This window comes from Dioscorea cayenensis, chromosome 7 (genome assembly GCF_009730915.1).
Source record: "Dioscorea cayenensis subsp. rotundata cultivar TDr96_F1 chromosome 7, TDr96_F1_v2_PseudoChromosome.rev07_lg8_w22 25.fasta, whole genome shotgun sequence".
In the NCBI taxonomy this organism is placed as follows: domain Eukaryota; kingdom Viridiplantae; phylum Streptophyta; class Magnoliopsida; order Dioscoreales; family Dioscoreaceae; genus Dioscorea; species Dioscorea cayenensis.
Window position 1 is genome coordinate 8777825 of NC_052477.1, and position 20466 is coordinate 8798290.

The window sequence follows — 20466 nt, forward strand, 5'->3', positions numbered from 1 at the left end:
AATTTTTTTTTAGTATTTTATGATTTCAGTTGGTTGAGGATTTGGATAAACAACAGAAAATCATGCTTAGTAACATCAAATGAAGCTTTGGCAAATAGGGGATTTCAGTTGACAGATAGGAACCATGTTTGTGGATCTTTGCACAATAAGGAATCAAAACAACCAGACATCTATTATTACATTGATTGTTCTCAAACTTCGATCTCCTTTCTTAATGAATATATTCTTTTCATAATGCATCTCAGTCCTGTATCAATAGAGCTTACGTATATGTTCTAATTCAAAAAATCAAGCCTAATATATGTTTTCACTTATTCAAAAGCTTATCTTTTATATGTTCTCTCTCTAGCTCTCCCTTTGTTTGTATTAATATAATAAATAAGGTACAACCAATAAACCATCACCACTAGAGTCGACACACAGAAAACATACAGTTTCTTTAAATAATTATTCTCTATCATCATCCTGCAAACCAAGTTCGATCTGTTTGGAACTTGAATTTAAATGTACTTAACATGATCATAATGCAAGAAGCATGGGGCCTGTTTTTTGCCTTTCCCAATGCTACATTTATAGTGTACTGAATCTGATCAGGCATTTTACTGTCCTAGAACTCAAAAGAATTGCATTCCTCCTCACTTGAAAAAGAAAAGAGAATCATACTTTATTAAATTAATAATTCATCTAATAGACCCACAAACGCACAAACAGTTTACGCCAGCAGATGAATAGCTTCATAATTACAACTATTCCTTATATTAATTGCTCAATAAAGAGTAAACAACTTTATACTCTATATAAATATATAATATATATAGATAGCGATCGAGACAGAGAGAGAGAGAGAGAGAGAGAGAGAGAGAGAGATTTGGGATATGGAGGAGCAATCAGGGTGTGGCAGTGGGGCTGGTTGAGACGTCACGCAAAAGCTCATAAAGTGATCAGAAAGGGTCAGTATCTGAGGATACCACTAACGTAGCTCTTCTCAGTATCAGTCTCTCAGTATGTATATATAATATATATGGGAGTAAACAGAGGCCAGTAAGAGTGAAAGAAGACACATGATAAGAGTTATTGATGAACTGTGAGTTAAGTGAAGTTGTCTTTGTGTTTTCATTGGGATTCATAAAGATAAAGGGAGTGAATGGTTGGATGGATGGAGAATGACTAGTCACACGTCACTTCAAGGGCCTCAAATCATAAGACAGTCAGTGAAACGTCAATCACTGAGAGTGAGAAAGAGAGAGAAAGAGAGAGAGAGAGAGACAATGGGGCCACTTGTGCAGGCATTGGCTTTGCATAGAGAGCAGGAATATATATGTGTGCTTCTGCATGCTATGCTGTTGAGGTTTGTACCGGTTGACACATGCTAGGGAAGTGGTCGAGCGTGCGCGCAGTGAGCGTGCATGAGATGAGGGAGGGGTTCTGGGTTTGGGAGGAGGTTTGGTTTGGGCACGAGGCCCAAGAACTGGGAGTGTGGACATTGAGCAAATATCGGGCTGGACGCGAAGCACGATGTTATAAGACTCATCAGTCTTTTCCTTCGCTTTAGTTTTCGCTCTCTTTAGTTAAATTTCATCCCTTCTTTTTCCATTTCACCTTTACTCCCGCCCTCTGTGGGCAATCAAAATACGTGAAAAGTGGTTGTCATTGATTACTGATATATCACTTTGACCACCGGGTTTCTTAGTGAACCATTATAGATAAATAATTGGCCAACTGTGTCGTTTTTGGGGGTATTCTCAATCTACATCATTCATGGGTTTGACAATGGACTATTTATGAAATCTGAGCGTGTTATTGTGTGTGTAATTTGAATCCCCAACCCCAACAAAAGGATATTTTGAACAGTGGAGGAGGAATACTCATACTCACATCCAATTTGGTCTTTTGATCTCAGACCATTATTTTAAATATACCCCAGCCGCCCAGCACAGCCACCCATATTGCTCCTCTCTCTCTTCTATCTCTCTCTTTCTTTCACTCACTTTCAACCCTACTATTCTCATCTCTGAAAAGAAAAGAAAAGAAAAGAAAAGGAAAAGGCAAGGAAAGGAAAAAAAGAAAAATCTAATCCCTAATCCATTGTGTAGGCCTACAACAATGAAAGCCTTGGCTCTTGAGAGCCAACCAGTCATGATGTGAAGGAGACACCACCGCATCTTCTCCCAATTATCTAACTCCTGACAAACTTCTCTTTCTCAATTGCTCTCATTGAGGATGAGTTCAGCGGAGGAGATGCTGAGATCCATGTCTCTCGACTACCTCAACCTTCTAATCAACGGCCAAGCCTTCAGCGATGTCAGTTTCAGCGTCGAAGGCCGTCTCGTCCACGCTCACCGCTGCATCCTCGCTGCTCGCAGTCTCTTTTTCCGCAAGTTCTTCTGCGGACCCGAGTCTCCACCTGGCTCGTCAAGAGTGGCTTCGCCTCGAGGCGGTGTTGCTGCAGGGGGGATCGTCATTCCAGTCCATTCCGTGACCTTCGAGGTGTTCATGCTGGTGCTCCAGTTCTTGTACAGCGGCCAAGTCTCAATCATTCCGCAAAAGCACGAACCACGCCCCAACTGCCCCGACCGCGGCTGCTGGCACACCCATTGCACCGCTGCCGTCGACCTAGCTCTCGACACCCTCTCCGCCGCTCGCATCTTTGGTGTTGAGCAACTCGCCTTGCTCACCCAGGTCTAGCCCCCTTCTCAATTTCCCCTTTTCAATTCTCTAGTGTTTTGGTTCTTTTTTTTCTCTTCCATTTTAGAATCACCACATTAGATGCAACAACAGCTCTCAATTCAAGAAAAGGGACCAGGCAGCAGCCTTTCCCTAACAACCCAATCACACCACACCTCAACACAATCCCTCCTTTGTGCAATATTTTATGCAAGAAAAATAAATAAATAATTAAAAATAAACAATCCCTGCCCATTATAATGCAGAAGCAGCTCGCGAGCATGGTGGAAAAGGCTTCCATTGAGGACGTGATGAAGGTTCTAACGGCATCTCGCAAGCAAGACATGCACCAACTCTGGACTACATGCTCCCATCTCGTCTCCAAATCCGGTCTCCCACCTGAAGTTCTCGCCAAACATCTCCCCATCGACGTTGTCGCTAAGATCGAAGAGCTCCGGATCAAGTCCTCCCTCTCCCGCCGTCCCACCTCTTTCATGGACGTCGTCACCGGGCCTCCTGCCGAGCTCGAGGATCACCACCACAAGATCCGGCGCATGCGTCGCGCCCTCGACTCCTCCGACGTCGAGCTCGTCAAGCTCATGGTCATGGGCGAGGGGCTCAACCTCGACGCCGCCTTCGCCCTCCACTACGCCGTCGAGAACTGCAGCCGCGAGGTCGTCAAGGCTTTGCTGGAGCTTGGCGCAGCTGATGTCAACTGTCCCGCCGGTCCGGCAGGTAAAACACCACTTCACATCGCCGCAGAGATGGTTTGCCCAGACATGGTCGCTGTTCTTCTTGACCACCATGCCGATCCCAATATCCGCACAGTCGACGGCGTTACCCCTCTCGACATCCTCCGCAGCCTCACGTCCGATTTCTTATTCAAGGGTGCCGTTCCCGGTTTAACACACATCGAACCGAATAAACTCCGGCTGTGTCTAGAGCTCGTGCAGTCTGCCGCCATGGTTCTCTCGCGCGAGGAGGCCAGTGCTGCCGCGGCCGCCGCTGACAATAGTAACACAGTTGTGCATCACCATCTGAATCCAGAACCAGGCAATAATAACAGCAGCATGGTGAACCTTAGTTTGGATTCAAGAATGGTATACCTGAATCTTGGAATGGCTGCTGCTGCTGCTCAATATAGGTGCAAGATGAACGATGGAAACGAAGATGACACTAGAAGCAATCGATCTCAAGGTAGTGGCACTATTGGTCCACCATCCATGTATTCTCCTCACGACTACCCATAGTTTTCTCTTTTATCTTGTAAGCTCTCCATCAATAACTATTACTGCTGCCACTGCAACTTCTAGCAACCCAACTACTAGTATTTTATCCATTTTATTCTCTCTCCCTCCTTTTTTTTTTTCCTACTTACGTTATAGCAGGCTGCGAGCTGAATATTCAAATTAAGGCAGTGGAAAAGGAAGGACTTAGTCGAGGTGATGAGTTCTAGTCTCTTTGAATTCTTTCAATAACTTTCTTCTGTTGTTTTTGGAATTTGTTTCTGGGGTTTTGTAGCTCTAGCTACGTTTTCGCTTTTTCTTGAATTGATGAGCTGCATGTCCATCTACAATCAAATGTTTCTTCGTTTTCTTACTTCTTATTGTGTGAGATGTGGATATTTGGGACTGCAACATCATATGGGAGATTTGAAGGAAGGGAGACAAGGAGAATCTGATTAAGCTATTAATAATGGAGGAGAGTTGCAGGTCAATTTTCTCACTCCCTTTACCTCTTTATTGCTATTCCTTAATTTGTTGAAAGTATTCAGTCTTTTATACTTTTATTATATATATATATATATATATATTTTTAATATTGTGGTGTATTTGATGCTCTTGTTTGAGCTTATTACTTGTACTAATGGCAGTGGAATCATCCCCTATTTGAAGCAGGGCTGGGTGCGGTTCCCTGGCAATTAGTCCCATCCATTGCCTTCCATTGTTTTCTTCTATGCCTCCTGTTCAGCCTTTTGTCCGGATATGGGAAATTGCATATATTGCTGAGGCCAATGAGCTGTCTCATCCTCTCCAACAGCCTCTTTAGTGCATGACTTTTTTTTTTTAAAAATAAAATTTCTTCTCTCTCATGGTTTTCACGCAACATGGCCATCCTTCTAGCTTCATTGATTATTACCATTATTATTATAACTCAATGAGGTGATGCAGCTGTCGATAAATAAATTTCTTGTCTTGCATGAGTGCAACACTGACTGTGACCACTCGACGCCATTCATGGATAGGTTTTTTTACCTAGTGAGTCAGGGTTCTCTCTCTGTAATCCACTTTTTGGTTGTTTCCTTTCTTCTTTTTTTCCCTTTTTCTTTCTCACTCGGGATCAAAACAGGTTTCTCACTTGGTGCCCTTTAGGTATAGCATGTTCATGATGTTTAGACTCAAATAGTTTGTTTCTGTTTCCATTTCTGACTTCTCTTTTGATCTTTTGCTATGGTCTTCCTTTCTTCTTTTCCTTTTTTTGGCTTCAATGTTATTCAATGCCTTCTTTCCTTCCATAACTAGTTGAAAGCTTGGAAAGTTTTCTTATTCTCTTTTTGGTAAACAGAAGGTTTTAGTTTATATTTCACATTTTATTTTCTATGACAAGATTTGGTAGTACAGGAACAATTTATTTCATATAATTGTACATAATACATATACATATGCCTAATCTCTTTTCAATTAATTCCTTTTGTATAAAGGAAAAGTACTGTTCATGTGTCTGCATTCCTCTTAACCAAGAATGTATCCTTTTACATATCCCATTATCCCAGTAGTGCATGATATGATATGTTATTTATTAATCTGCTGTTAATGCTCACTTAATTAAGTATTTGGAAAAGAAATTATAGATTTTATTTTCAAGCCTAGATAACTGTTAGTTCTTGCCTTTCATTATAACTTTTGGGACTACTGTTTCTCATGCTTCATGAAAAGAACAAAAAGGTATCTGTCATTATTGCTGCTTTTACTATATTTATGGAAGATCTTATATCCAATTGACAGATCAGATCCCAAGTTGTTAGCCTTAGTAACTTTCACAATGCCCATGTTTATTTTTCAGTGTTGACATGTGCGCAATACTATATGCCAAAGAACTCTTTAGGTTAATGTTGATTTTTGTTTTTTATCTAGATATATTTTACTAAACACATTGTATAATTGTCGGCCATTAAGCTTAAGTTATGTGATTTACATATGAAATAAAACTGAAGAATGAACATGAGAATTATATATATTTGTTAGTTCTGAGCTGGTTATATTCAAGTTTATGCATTTACTTGAATGCTAATATCAATTTTAGCATTAACGTGCATTTATAGGGCATCTCTTGTGCCTTTTCAGTGAAAGGAATAGTTTTAGAAGAGAACACTACGTACCTAACTCTTTACCCAACTTGTACACATTTTGTGGACATCATGTACTTAAATAACCACCCTTTTTATCATAATGTACATGCTAATCAATTGTTCAAGCTATTGTTCTAATTGTTATAAATGTTGGTATCGGGTGTTAGTTTTTTTATTAACCAAAAATTGAGGTTTGCACTCTTGAATATGTATGCATGTGCTAATACATTTGCAAATATTTTCTTTGAGCTAGTGTATGCTCACATTTATAAACTTACCTTTTTTGCATACATTGTTCACATTGTAAGTACACATACGTATAATTATATGAGATTGCTTGATGCTTTGAACTTGTAGTTCCAGTTGCATGTTTTTATCATTCATGTGATATTTCTATTATATCATATTAAGAAAATTAGGGAGGATGAATCAGGTAACTTGCTTGACATAGTTAACTATGAACTTCTTCCAGTTTGAGTCCTTTAATCAAGTCTAACATATGTGACAATGATAACTTTGTAGCCATCTTTTGTCAAATCTTATAACCTCATTGGTTTAGAAAAACTTTTGAACTTGGATGCTAATTTTTTCATAGAGAAACATTCAGTGTTAAAGAGCATTTCATTCTTCTAATTACTGACAAGTACTCACTTAATTCATTGTTTTCTATTATTTTCATTATATGCAGTATCTTTCTTTCTATATATGGTTATATATTTTGATAGCTAACAAGTCTATGCACATGATTTTCTATACTTTTTTAATTTCTTCATATCATCATGTTAAGTTATAATGAATGCATGAGAAGAGCTTATCAAAGTATTTTACAGAATAAAGAGGCATAAGTGTCATTTCCACCATTAAGATCCAATATATTTAATATTTAAACTAGTTGATGAAATTGAATTTTATCTTGCTTGCTGGAACAAATCTATATTTGGAGATTCTGTGTTCAAACAATATTTAATCATCTTTTGGGATGATAAGGTAATATTAATCTGAATTAATTTTCACTATATATGCATGCCATAACAGTATTAGTGACAAAGTTAGAAAACAAAATAAACTCAATATTTACTCTGAATGGTTGATTTTGTAACAAACTTGTTGATCATGATAATGATTACTATCTTCTAAGATTAATCAATGCTCTGGCTTGTTGCAAGTGAAAGTTCTAGATGATTTAAGGCTAAACTTTTTGGTTGACTATGTATATTCAACCAAGAGATTGCATGTTAATGTTGTTGTCCAATGGATACTATTTAATTTCTCTATCTTATGAAAGGTGAAATTTGATTCTTTGATTATGAATGGCCACTTAGCTTTAATTAAGTGCATGCCTTTTAACATTCTTCCATATAATTTTAGAATAAGTTTGAGTTGCTAATTAGTGGTGGCTACATCAATGTCGCTTGATTGTTCATGAGGTTACAAAGTGATTGTTAGTAGTGCTCATGGCCACCGCCACCGCAACCACCAACACCAATATTTATTATTATTATTATTATTATTATTATTATTATTAATTTTAAAATTTAAAAAATTTTAAATTTTTTTAAGTCCGAATTCCCCCTAGTTTTATAATATTTTTCATTAATACTTAAAGTACTATTGCCTCACGCAAAATAAATGAGTTATTGCAATTATTACTTTTCATCCTTTCCTGATCGTAATCGTGCAAATTTTAAGTGTTTAATTATTCGAACTGTTTGGTCCAATTGTGCAATTATGGTCTGCAAGGTAACTGTACTCTGACGTCCGTGAGAAAAAAAAAACAATAAGAGGAAAAATTAATATATATATATATATATATATATATATATATATATGTTTGTTTTCTAATACTGCTGATTTGGAAAATTTTGTAAAAATTGATTATTTTTTATTTTTATATTTTGTTATTTGGAGGTGACAAGTAATTTTCATTTTTATTTATTTTTTTTTGTTAAAAATAATGTGGATAGATGGACGTTAACATATTTAAATAATAACTTACTAGAAAAGTATGTTTATTGTTTAAATTTTGTGTTTGCTTCCAGTATTTTAGGGGAGCAATGTATTTTTTGAAAATAAAATTGACTTGTAAAATAAAATATGCTCGAAATCTTAATTTTGATTTGTAAGTAAAAAAATAGGAGCATATTTTTAATATAATTTACCACTTGATTATATTTAATTTTATTACTAAGTTTACAGTCATTTTATTTTTACACAAATGTGAAGTTAGCATCTTAACACATTTAACACATACTGTTCTCATTTTGAGGTTTGAACCCCTCTTTGGTATGAGTCATATGGCACATCTTATGTTGTTGATTTTTATTATTTATTATTATAAATTTCTTATCTAGTATATAATTAAATAGAATTCTAAAATCTAAATTTTAATATATATACAACTCTTAGTATATTACAGTTTAAATATCTTATCACTATGAATTTCTTATCCTGTACATGCATCTCTTCGTAATATTTTAAATATCTTTATTATATATTAAATAATAAATATAATAATTATATATATATATTCTTAAAATATAAATTTATTATAGATGGTTATAAACCAAGATTTAACAAAAATAAAAAAGAAAAGTATATATATATATATATATAACCTGCGAAATCTTATAAGATATATCAAATATTTAGATATGCCTATATAAAATTAGAAATGATAATTTTTTTTGTTATAAATATTTCATTGGATTTAAGTGTATGGAGGTAAAAATCTCAATTTGTCAGATATATATGCTAAAGGAGAAAATTTAAAAGCAAAATTTTAAAATCCTTTAAGCTTAGCATAGAAACGCTAAATAGGGATTTGCCTACCTACCTTAACTAAAACAAAGTTATTGTACTAGAAATTTGAAATCCATGTAATTCAAATTCCATTGTAATTGTTCCATGTAACTTCAAATCTATATTATGTTCATTCACTTTTATCCAAACCCCTTTCTAAGTGTATTTAGTCAGTTGTAAGTTGAGTTTTAGTGATTACTCATTCGGCTTGATTACTTGCTCCTATTTAATTTAAACTTTACTATTTTTTCTTGAATTATCTTGAGCTTGCATTTTTCTTTTTCTTTCATTTTTATTTTAATTTAAATGACAAGTGCCTGTAATTTTCACAAATTAGCAATTTTATTGGGGCTTTCCTATTTTTGTCACAATGTAAATACGTGTAGAACATATCTAAATTATTTTACAATATTCTAAGCAACATTTTACAAGCAATTTAAAGCGAATTAAGGTATAATATTTAAACTTTATGATGCATTGAATATATTTGGTATTTGTAATATGATGGTGGATTATTTGTTACCAATATTATTTAGCAATAAATTTTATATTGGTAATATTATTATTAAAAGTATGTCACAGTTTAGAAATAAACAAGCTTATATAATCACTAGTCTTAAGTGTTATATGCCTAAAATGGGATTTCTGTAATAATCTCTATTATTTGAATATATTGTTTTTTTTCTCTTTTCTTCTTTACATTTCTATATAGGGATTTGCATGATAGATTTATGAATAAATTAACTTATTTGGACTGATAAATTTTGGTAGTTTTTTAAAAAATATGATTATGTTAACATTATTTTAAAAGTTTGTTTTTTAGTTTAAAAAAATATAAAAGTTTTATATCCAAATTAAACTATTAAAACTTTTAGATGCTATCAATAAAGTCAAAATGATTTTATGTGAACCTAAGAATGTGATATTCAAAGACTAGTGTGTTCGGTCTAACCCAGAGTATGACTTGAGAATGGTTGATAGAGAAATAACTGATGAGATTTTAAGCTCCTCCTATTTGAAGTATGAAATTTGTGCCGAATGTTTTAGCACATTAGTTGTTACGTTTTCAGCTTAATTTTATTTCGCCATCTATCTTATAAGATAATTAAAGTGCCATGGTGTAGGATGTTGTTAGAGTCCTATAGATGAGATAACTGTTTTTCAGTTGTATTTTAGGATAAATTATTTAAATAATCATTCAATTATTTGTATATTTTTATTTAAATAACTTAATGATAATTAAAACAATTAGATACCTAAACTTTTAATTCAAGTTTAATTGAGTTGTACTTATGCTATCAATGTGAGGCTTACGTCGCATGATACGTGACAGACGCTTTCGTACTACTGTTGAGTGTGTGAAAATATGAATATATTAATTTATAAGTATGAAAATACCCTATAAAATATTGTAATCAAGTCCGTAATACAGCAAATGCATGGGTCGTCAAGACATATCTCGTGGATGAACATGGGGGTCGTATTTCCCAGGAAAAGTGATAGGCTCCTATTACTTCATTTTCACTTAATCAATAGCCTAAATGTTTAAGTTCTCTCTTTGGTCTAATTGTACAAATTATGGATACAACACAATTGGAGATGTCATTAACCACACTTGGAAGGAGCGGGAGTGTATATGAAGGTTATCTTGATTACTAATTATGATAGGCTTTAAGTATCAATTATGTTCTAGAATCGAACTGGGAGAATTCGGAGGCCTACTAGCCCTAATAAGCCATGGTGACTAGGTCTAAATCACTAGTAACTTAAGATGGATGGAATTCCTCCATTTCGTCACTCAGATGGAATCTAATCCTCCTCAGCCTCCTATGTTTGCCTTAATTACGAGAAGCCTACGAGAAGAAATTAATCAAACCCTAAGTCTAAGGATCAATCAATCCATAATCCGGAAACCTACCTATGCCTAACCTCTTAGAACATGCATAAATCTATCATAGTATGGGTGTTATCAATGCGGGGCCATATCTTCCTCATCCACATCAATAAAGATAAACAATTAAAGCATGCAATGATTAAGACAACTAGAACGATATATATTAATCAGTCAAGATTCATAACAATAACCGAGGGACCTAGATATACAATTCCCTTCGAATTAAGTTCTCATGGATTAAAGAAAGTAAAACATCAAAATGCAAAGAGAGCCACAAGACCAAACAAGGAATAAATAAACGTTCAATGTTTTGCTAAACCAACTCCCTCCAATAGTTCTCCAATAGTTGGGGATTAGTGGATCCCAAGGTTGTCCGGATGACGTGTGTCATTCACGCCTCTCTGATGATGATCTTTGAAGATGTCTGTCACGGGCGATCTTCTCTGATGATGCTTGTTGATGTACTCTTGAGAAATCTGCTGCAATCTGTTGAAATATCGATGAAAATCGCCTCTAATTCTCTTGCTATCAAGAAATCCGGCCACCATAACTCTTTAGCAAAAGAATCTCTCTTTAAATTGAGAAAACTAGGGTATTTATAGTAATCGGCTCCGCCACAGCCTCACCACAAGTGTTGTGATGCCTGTTGTGAGTAAGTTGTTGCTTGGGCTCCAAGTCGCGTCCTAGCATGGTTTTTGAGTGTTAAGTATCTTGATAACGGCCGTTATGGATTTCACAACAACCGTTGTAAGGCCGTTATGGCTTCTATATTGCTATCAATGAGCTCATGTTGCTACAACTTGATCACAATAGTGGTAAGTGTAGACAACGTGCATTATGAGTTCCCATAATACCTGTTGTGAGTCGTGGTATAGCCTTGATTTAGCAACTTGCTTCATTTTGCTTCAAAATGTCCTTGAATTCGTCTCTTTTTTCCTAAAACAAAAATAAAAGTCCTTATAAACAAAGGAATGAATTTTCATCCTAATGAGATGTAAAACAAGTATAATTTCATGCTAGATGCAGTATAAATGATATTAAAAATATGATCAATTTAGTACTTATCAAATATCTCCACACTTAAGCGTTTGCTTGTCCTTAAGCAAATAAAACTGATAAAAATAGAATATATGATAAGTGTTTAGCTCTTAGGCAACTAAGCATGGAGTTTCAGTAGTCTGGTGATTAATCAAGTGTAGGTAGCATGATTATTCATCTACAAAGAGTAGTCTACTCTGCCACGAAAAGTACTTTCCCAAGCGTCGATCTCCTGGTTCACTATCTTATAGTCTAGATCGTGTAAAGAAACTTTTTGAGGTTTTATTAAGTCTCACTCTTACATTTTTCATAATTTTTATACATGATTACCCTTTCTCTTTTTTTTTTTTCTCATAGTCAGTAGCTTTCACACTTCCCAAGAGGCAACCCTCTCCTGTACTAGATTATACACTTTGTATCTAACTTGTTGGGAGTGGCTACACACTACAAAGGAGGTAGCTCTTTCTGCTATGCAGATATTTTAACTTAGAGAAATAAAGTAAGTACTAATCATACCGCCCATTATAAATCATCACTCACTAGACAATCATAAGGTGCAAGTTGAAGTCAAGAGGGACACAAAGTATTGGAGAGACTCACAGAGTAGTCAGACCCTTGAGAGGGAATGAAAGAATTTCTAGTCTAGCATATCATGTCCATAGACCAAAGAAACTCCAACAAGTAAGTGCAATACCTTCAAATATCAACACTAGCATGTGTATAAGGTACAAGCACAAAAAAAAAAAAAATTTCACAAGATATTATAATATAGTATAGTATAGTACAAAATTCTCAATTTAGCGCAAAAAAAATAAAATAAAACATACACTCCCTCCCCACACTTAAAGATGTACATTGTCCCCAATGTATGCATGCATGCACAAGTGCAGTGATATATAGTAAAAAAAAAATTTAAAGAGTGTATGGTCACTAGTACTCCTCTAATTTTTTAGTTTGGTTGACCAGGGCGATGAACTTACCCTTGTCTAAGCAACAAGTTGTGTGGGCCAGAACAGGACCGAATCACCTCAAATCCTGCTGAGATACAATTGGAGTAGTTAAATATATAGTAAACAAAAACAATATAATGTTATAAAATAGAATCCACTAGTATCAGAAGGTAAAAAGTAGCATGGCAAGTGTCCCTTGCTGTAATAAAATGTACAATGTACTAAAATATAAAAGTACAAAAGTGGTATAATAAAATCAAAATGGTGGAAGTTGGCAAGGAAAGTCGAGCGCGGTTTATGAGCGATAAAGTACTGATGGTGTCGGTGGAGTTGGGGGAGACTCTGGCACCACTTGAGCTGTAATGGTTGGTGATGTAGGCGTTGGAGGGATCGAGAGGTCCTGATGCTGTAGATGCGCTAGGATCTGTTGAAGTAGACCCTCGAATCTCACTTGACCCTCCTCGAGACGGGTCAAGCGCTCCTTAAGAGCTGATGGAGCTGATATAGTCAGTGCAGTAGTCGTCGGAGGTGGAGGAGCAGTAGCAGCAACTTGAGCTATAGCCGAGATCGAGGGAACTGCGATGCGGCGGTCTTTGGAAGAGATTCCTCATTATCTGAGGACTTAGAGTTGGTCATAGCACGCTGTGGGTGTGTGTCTCGTCACTCAATCATGCACATGGCTCGGAGCGTGGTGACTCTGAGTGGCTACATGCCCCATACACGATGCATGCCAGCGCAACGATCTATCAGACCAAGCCCCAATACAAGCTTGGTAATATAAGGACTGAGGAATATGGTGGCTAGGCGGGTCTAGGACTAATGTCTCAACTGGCAAAGCTAGCACGTGACTGATGTGAATCGGCTCACTTGCTACCATGTTCCATAAAAAATAGATGTCTTCGAGGTTCATGACCCCGTGCTGTCTCCTCGCTCGGTCAATATCTGCGATAAGTTGACATATAGGTAGCGAAATGCCAGGGGTCCTAAGGAAGAAGCCTTCGAGGTGCCGTAGATGTAGGTCTCACGGCCCCGAAGTGTCTGGGTCTGACACACCCCTTTGTGTGCGCGTACCGCAAGTGCACGGGTTATAGGGAGTGGGTAGTTATATCCATAGGGAATAGTAATTAGAAACACAAGAATTGCTATTTAACTATAATGAAGATGATTCAAGAGTGATGTGAATAATATCGATGCAAATAGAAATAAAAGAAAATAAGAAAAAGACGTAAGAGAATAATAGGAGAGACAATCGATAGAAAGTGGGGCACACGGACATTGCTCTCCCTAGGACTATTGTTTCAAGTGCAAGGCCAATCATTTTGTCTCCTAACTGATGTTTAATGAGTCATGGAAATCCTATAACACACGGTCCTAAATCTAAGGTCAACCGTTGACATAATGATTAGCCCCCAATATAGATCTAACTTTTTGGTCCAGGCCAAAGACCCTTAGTCACGATTAGCCCCCAGCACTAAGGATTACTTTAATGCTTCACTCTATTGTTTGCACAACTAAGCCCCAACCGAGTTCGTCTCTTAGCACTTCACTCTATCATCACCGCAAAGAACTCTTGGAATATGGAGGTAGGATAAATCACATCGGAAGGGAAAGGGGACGTTCTGCTACCTCTTGACTCACCCCCTCGACCCTCTATAACCAAGCTTTGTCTAACCCTCATAGTGTGTCACTCATCGACAAGGATTACCAAGATAGATTCTTAACACTAGTGTCACTCCAAGGAAAATCTATTCAACAAGTATTTAAGGTTGGAACTCAATTAAAAACATCAATTAAAGAAACATAATAAAAGGTTAATGAAACAAAATCATCCTAGGGTTTACAAGTCCAAGCACCCACTAGGGGTTTAGCTCCCCATGGAGCAAGAACAATCAATAGTGAAATTGAATGTAAAAGTATGCAATCCATAAGTAAAACCCCATTGTAGTCTGTATCGATGGTCTTGTGAAGTAACATCGTCTTCTCCAAGGGTTCCCACTTCAAGCCTAGGGCACACCTCGCCGAATCAATGCCGATGAAAGCACCCTCAATAACTATCTTCTAAAGGAACGCGGTGTCGAAGGCTGTAAAACCACTCCCAAGACCTGGCTAAAGCCTCTCCAAACCCTAGCCGCAAGCGCCTCCAAAGTTGGGGAAAAAGATGGAAAAAAGATCCCTCAAAACATTTTAAGTCGCGGCTTAAATAGGGTTGAAATCGGGCATCGAATTTCTAGGAATTGAATTTCTATGAGCTATGAACAGTAACTAGTACAGTAATTTACTACAGTAAGCTCCTACAGTGCTTCGCCAAAATACTCCCGAATTCACACTTTTCATCGAGGCCACATGAATGGGCATACATCCATGCGGTAGATCGCGTTGCATCTTCAATAAAAACAGATTTGATGAAGATCTTGCTAGTATTGCACAAGTTGGAACTGTCACACCATGTCTCGCGGGTCCCACACATGACATATCATCACGACAACCCAGAGGAGGTCAAACACCTATCTCAACCCCAGATCGACGTAAGGCTAACCTATTCCTTGAACAAAACCATGATAACAACAAAGAATAATTCAATAATGAACATATACAACAACCTTATTATACAAAATCATCAATTTAACATAAGGCATGAATTATAAGAAAACCTCATAAGAATAACACAACAACAACAACAATAATGACAAAGACCCCATCAGGACATTTTGAAGTCAAGCAAACATTTACAACTACATCCCAAAAATACAAAACTATAACCTGAAATATATAATCATCAAATCATCCCAAAATATGGGCATGGTTTCTCAGCAACACTGGACAATAGCAATATACATGAACAATTAAGAAAGAGATTCATATAAGTCGGTCGACATCGTAACCTCAGGGATCCCACACCCTACATGCCAAGTACAGGAATATACATACACAAACCAAAGAAATAAATGCACTGTAATAGACTCTTGCCAAGCACTTCACGTCTGCATGGCTTCGCTGAACTAACAACTGGAGAGAAGAAAGAGGGGTTGAGTAACTTGGTTACTCAGTGAGGGGAATCGCATGGAACTATAAAACATACATGTCCAAAAGAAATATAACTAATTTAACAATAAACAGTTTGAGAGTTTACCAACACCCAAAATAAAGAACTTAGCAACCGTAGAGTAACATCAAAATCCACAAATAACATAAAATACCAATAAAAGACTTTTACAATAACAATTTGTCAAAGTCAAGCTTTTAACTTAAATAAGAATCACTTTCCAAACAAGTCAAACTATAAATGTTTGCGGAAATGGAATAGCTAAACAAAATGATTTTCTTTCCACAATTTCAAACATAGGTATTTGCATAACGCAAGGTTTAATAGTTGTAACATGTTATATGATTCAAAAGTGTGGCCACAATTAAGAAAGAATATATAATGAGCACAAAACAAGATTTCAAGTTTGTGCAAATGATATACACTATAAATAACCATTTTAAATCATAAACAATTTAAAACCAATTATAATTGCAAAAAAATCCATTCCTTCAACTATAGCATCAATCTCATCAAATTATCATAAACTTTATCATATAAAATTTTAACTCCAAGAGTGAGTAAACTATCCAAAACATCACATTTGGACATCTTTTCATCAAATAAGCATTGTTTGGAAAATAATCCTTGAATACACATTTCAAAAATAACTTCAACAATAACACAAAATGTGTTGCAGAAATGGTTTGCATAGACTCATTTAATATCATAACAAGAGTCCCAGGTTTCATGAAAACATACATTTTAGAACATTTAAACACAATAATGAAGTTTTTTAAAGACAATATGACATTCTTGAAAGTATCTTTGAATGAACTAGGTCATGATCCCAAATGTTATTTCCAAATACTATAGAAACAATTCGAGAAACTTTAGAGATATTGGTTTATCTTTTAAAGTAATTGCAAAATCATTTTCATCTTAAATTCACAACTTTTTACATAAACCATCGTCACTCCAAGAGTGATTAATTTGCACATATCAAATCAAATAAATGTTATACTAATCATGAAACAAATCTTTTCATATATGAAGAGATCAATTCAATAATTCCTTGAAGATTCATTTCAAAACTATGTTTTTAAACATAAATAACATCATAGAAAATATTCCAAATATATCATTTAAAAATTCAACTATAATTTCAGAGGACTAAGTCAATTGATCAAATGCCTCCAAAGAAATTCCTTTTCATCAAGAAAACATCATGTAAGAGCAACCTCTGAAAGTATACTATAAGTATTACATAATCATAAAGAAATTCAACTTGGTTTTCACAACTCATTTCGTCATCATCATAACAAAGACATCAAGTTTTCTTGGAAATACACACTTCAAAACATATGACCCAAAACATAGAGTTTCAAATCACAAGTAACGTATACTTTTCAAATATTCTTCAAATAAGTTAAATAATAATTCCTCATAGTTTCTAAATGCCTTACAAAATATTCCAAGATTATTAGAAACAATAAATTATCATTGAAGACCAAGGCAACTTAAACATTTGAAAACATGCATGATTTATAGTCCATAATTTAATAAATCCCACTCGCAAACTTGGCGAGCTAAAACATCCCGGTGTTACTTCTCCACCGGCTCTTTTCCCTTAATTCATGTATCACCTCCTAAAATCATTTAAACAACCAAAACAAGCAACGAAACCTCATAAATGACTTGATCAATTGAAATGAAGAACAATGCTAAAAACAGGAAAATGAGTGCTCCTAAGGTTTTCTAAACACTCTAGCAATAAGATCTAACAAGAATGAAACTCTCACAACCCTCAAAACTTACAAGAAAAGCAAAAGAAACCAAACTTGGTTTTGTGCTACAGTAATCCTAATTTAGAACATGAAAGATCTTTCTCAAATCTCAATGGATTCAAGGTTATACAACTTCAATCTTATTCTATTCTTTAAATCAAAACAAAACCCATGATTATCCATCAATAACGTCTAAAGAAAATCCAAATAAGAGAAAGGAAGAATAAGAAGATCAAATGAAACACATCCTTACCTCAAAGCTTCTCAAAACCCTAAGGAAAAACACTCCTCAAGAGAGGAAGAAGAGATTTTTGAGTTTCTTCCTGATTCAAGGCAAGGGATGATGGGTTTGAGAAGTGGAGATGAAGGTTCTAGAGGAGGAGGAAAGTGGAAGAGAAAATGTCTCAAGGAAAGGTATAGAAAGAATGAGAAAAAGATGAGAAAAAGGGATTTTAAACCCTAAATTTACACCCCATACAGACCCCCATAAGGCCCCATACGGACCATATGAACTAGTTCAAAGTCTCTAGAATTTTTATACCGGGGTGTATCCAGCCCTTATGGACCCCATCATGCCCATTCAGCCTATACAAAAATGGCTCTAAATGACTCAATTGGTGTCTGATTGATCACATTTTTTATTCTAATGACTTGGGGCACTCTTAAGTACACTCACACATGAAAATTACTCAAGAAAACTAACACACCCCTTGCATGTGACCCGCAAGTGCACGGGTTTATTGAAGTAATAATACCCAGGTGAGTGGGTTATCGTATCCACAAGGAATAGTGATCAGAAACACAAATATTGCTATTTAACTAAAGTGAAGATGAATCAATAGTGGTGTGAACAAAATAAATATGAAAAGAACTAAAGAAAATAAGAAAGAGGGGCACAATAAAATGAGAGGAAGACAATCGATAGAAAGTGGGCCGCTAAGATAATGTTCGTACTAGGATAACTGCTTCAAGTGCAAGACCAACTATTATGTCTTAACTGATGCTTAATGAGTCGTAGAAATCCTAAAGTACATGGTCCTAAACATAAAGTCAATCGTGACTAACTTTACACTTTACCCCGGCGGAGAAATCACTCAGTCTCAATACCTAACACTGTGTACAGTTGCAAAAAGCTCTAGGAATTCCAAGTGATAAACCCTATTCCCTAATATAGGTCTAACCTTTTGGTCCAGAAGAAAGATCCCTAGTCACAACTAAGCCCCAACACTAAGGATTACTTCAACACTTTACTCTGTTACTCATGCAACTATGCCCCAGTGTAGTTCCTCTCTTAGCACTTCACTCTATTATGGCCACAAAGAACTCTTGGAACATAGAGGTAGGATAAATCACATCGAAAGTGGAAAGGGGACGTTCCGCTACCTCTCGACTCACCCGCTCGACCCTCTCTAATCTTGCTTTGTCTAACTCTCATGGTGTCTCACTCACTCACAAGGATTACCAATGTAGACTCTCAACCCTAGTGTCACTCTAAGAGAGAAATCATTCAACAAGCATTCAATATTGGAACTTAATTAAAGACATCAATTAAGGAAAACATAATAAAAGCTCAATTGAACAATAATATCCTAGGGATTACAAGTTCAAGTACCCACTAGGGGTTTAGCTCTCCATGGAGAAAGATACAATCAATAATGAAATTGAAAGTAAAACATACATTCCATAAGTAAAACTTCCTCGATATTCGTGTCGATAGTCTTGTGGAGTAGCCTCGTCCTCTTTAAAGGTCCCCTTGTCAAGCCTAGGGCACACTTCGCCGGATAGATGCTGATGAAAGATCCCCCAATAACTCTATTCTAAAGGAACGCGGTGTCGATGGCAGTAGAACCACTCCAAAAGCCTTGCTAAAGCCCCTCTAAACCCTAGCCACATGCCTCTCCAAAGTTGGGGAAAAATGGAGAAAAGATGGAAAGAAGGATTTCCAAATTGATACAAGTCGCGGCTTCACGGGCGTGTGGAATTTCCACACGCCCGTGTGAATCTGCAGGAATCTGATTTTCTGCAGTCTGTGAACAGTAACTGCTACAGTGATTTAGTGCAATACTTGCTATAGTACTCCACCGAAAACACTCCTGAATCCACACTTTTCATTGAGGCAACATAAACGGGCACACGTCTATGCAGTAGATCGCTTCACTTCTTCAATAAGGGATAAAATTGACGAAGATCTTGCTATTATTGCACAAGTCAGAATACACAAATATGACTATCTTTGTGCCCCTCCAACCCATGTAATTGCTTGAGCGCATGGAGGTTGGCACACATTCACGTATCTTCGAGCATAACTTGTTTTCTCACGTTTGTTCACTCCAAGATTCCATTAACAAAGTGCAATAATAATCTACTTTGGCTTCCTTCCTCTATATTTGGCTCCACAAACCTACATTCACACAAGTAACACGAATACACATATATTAGCGCTAAAATATGAAAAAAATAATGCTCATCATAAGATTATAATACTTCGTATTACTAATATACTAGTACTTATCAAATCCCCCCACACTTAAGCTTTTGCTTGTCCTCAAGCAAAAATAAACATTAAAGCATAGAAAAAAGAAATATTGAAAGTGCTTGACTTTAAGTTCACCAAAGCATGAAAGAGAAGCATTCTACAAGTAAGGAAAATTTCAACACCAAATACGAAAAATCAATGCTGTAGCTAAAAACTCGAATAAAAAGGACACCAAACCCAAAATAGCGTAAGTGTGTGTAAACTCACTCAAGTCAACCCAAGTTATACTCCTCCAAATTCTAGGTATAAGGGACTTATTTATCTACAAAACAACAAAAAATAAAGAGATGGTAGTAGCTTCACACATCCTCTAAGGTAGTCTTTTCCAAAGCGGCCGCTAAGGTGGCTTTCAAACTTTTGAGGTGGTAGCTCATTTTATCGGGGTAGTAGCTTTCATTCATCCAATGAGATAGCTCTTTCTCTCATT

At 36.0% G+C, this 20466-nt stretch overlaps 1 protein-coding gene across 2 annotated transcripts; it reads left to right on the forward strand.

The window, feature by feature from the left end:
- Nucleotides 1-1966: 1966 nt before the first annotated feature.
- Nucleotides 1967-4113, forward strand: LOC120264232 (BTB/POZ domain and ankyrin repeat-containing protein NPR5-like). 2 transcript variants are annotated; one of them, XM_039272029.1, is made up of 2 exons: nt 1967-2679; nt 2931-4113. In XM_039272029.1, exons 1-2 carry the CDS (start codon nt 2221-2223, stop codon nt 3912-3914), a joined length of 1443 nt encoding a protein of 480 aa, XP_039127963.1. In that variant the 5' UTR covers nt 1967-2220; the 3' UTR covers nt 3915-4113. The 2 variants fall into 2 exon arrangements, with proteins under 2 accessions (XP_039127963.1, XP_039127964.1); XM_039272030.1 differs by having other exon boundaries at nt 2937-4113.
- Nucleotides 4114-20466: the final 16353 nt, after the last annotated feature.

Coding starts and splice junctions, on each gene's coding strand:
- LOC120264232 (XM_039272029.1), top strand. CDS start 2,221: ATGAGTTCAGCGGAGGAGATGCTGAGATCCATGTCTCTCGACTACCTC. Junction 2,680..2,930: donor AACTCGCCTTGCTCACCCAG/GTCTAGCCCCCT, acceptor ATTATAATGCAG/AAGCAGCTCGCGAGCATGGT.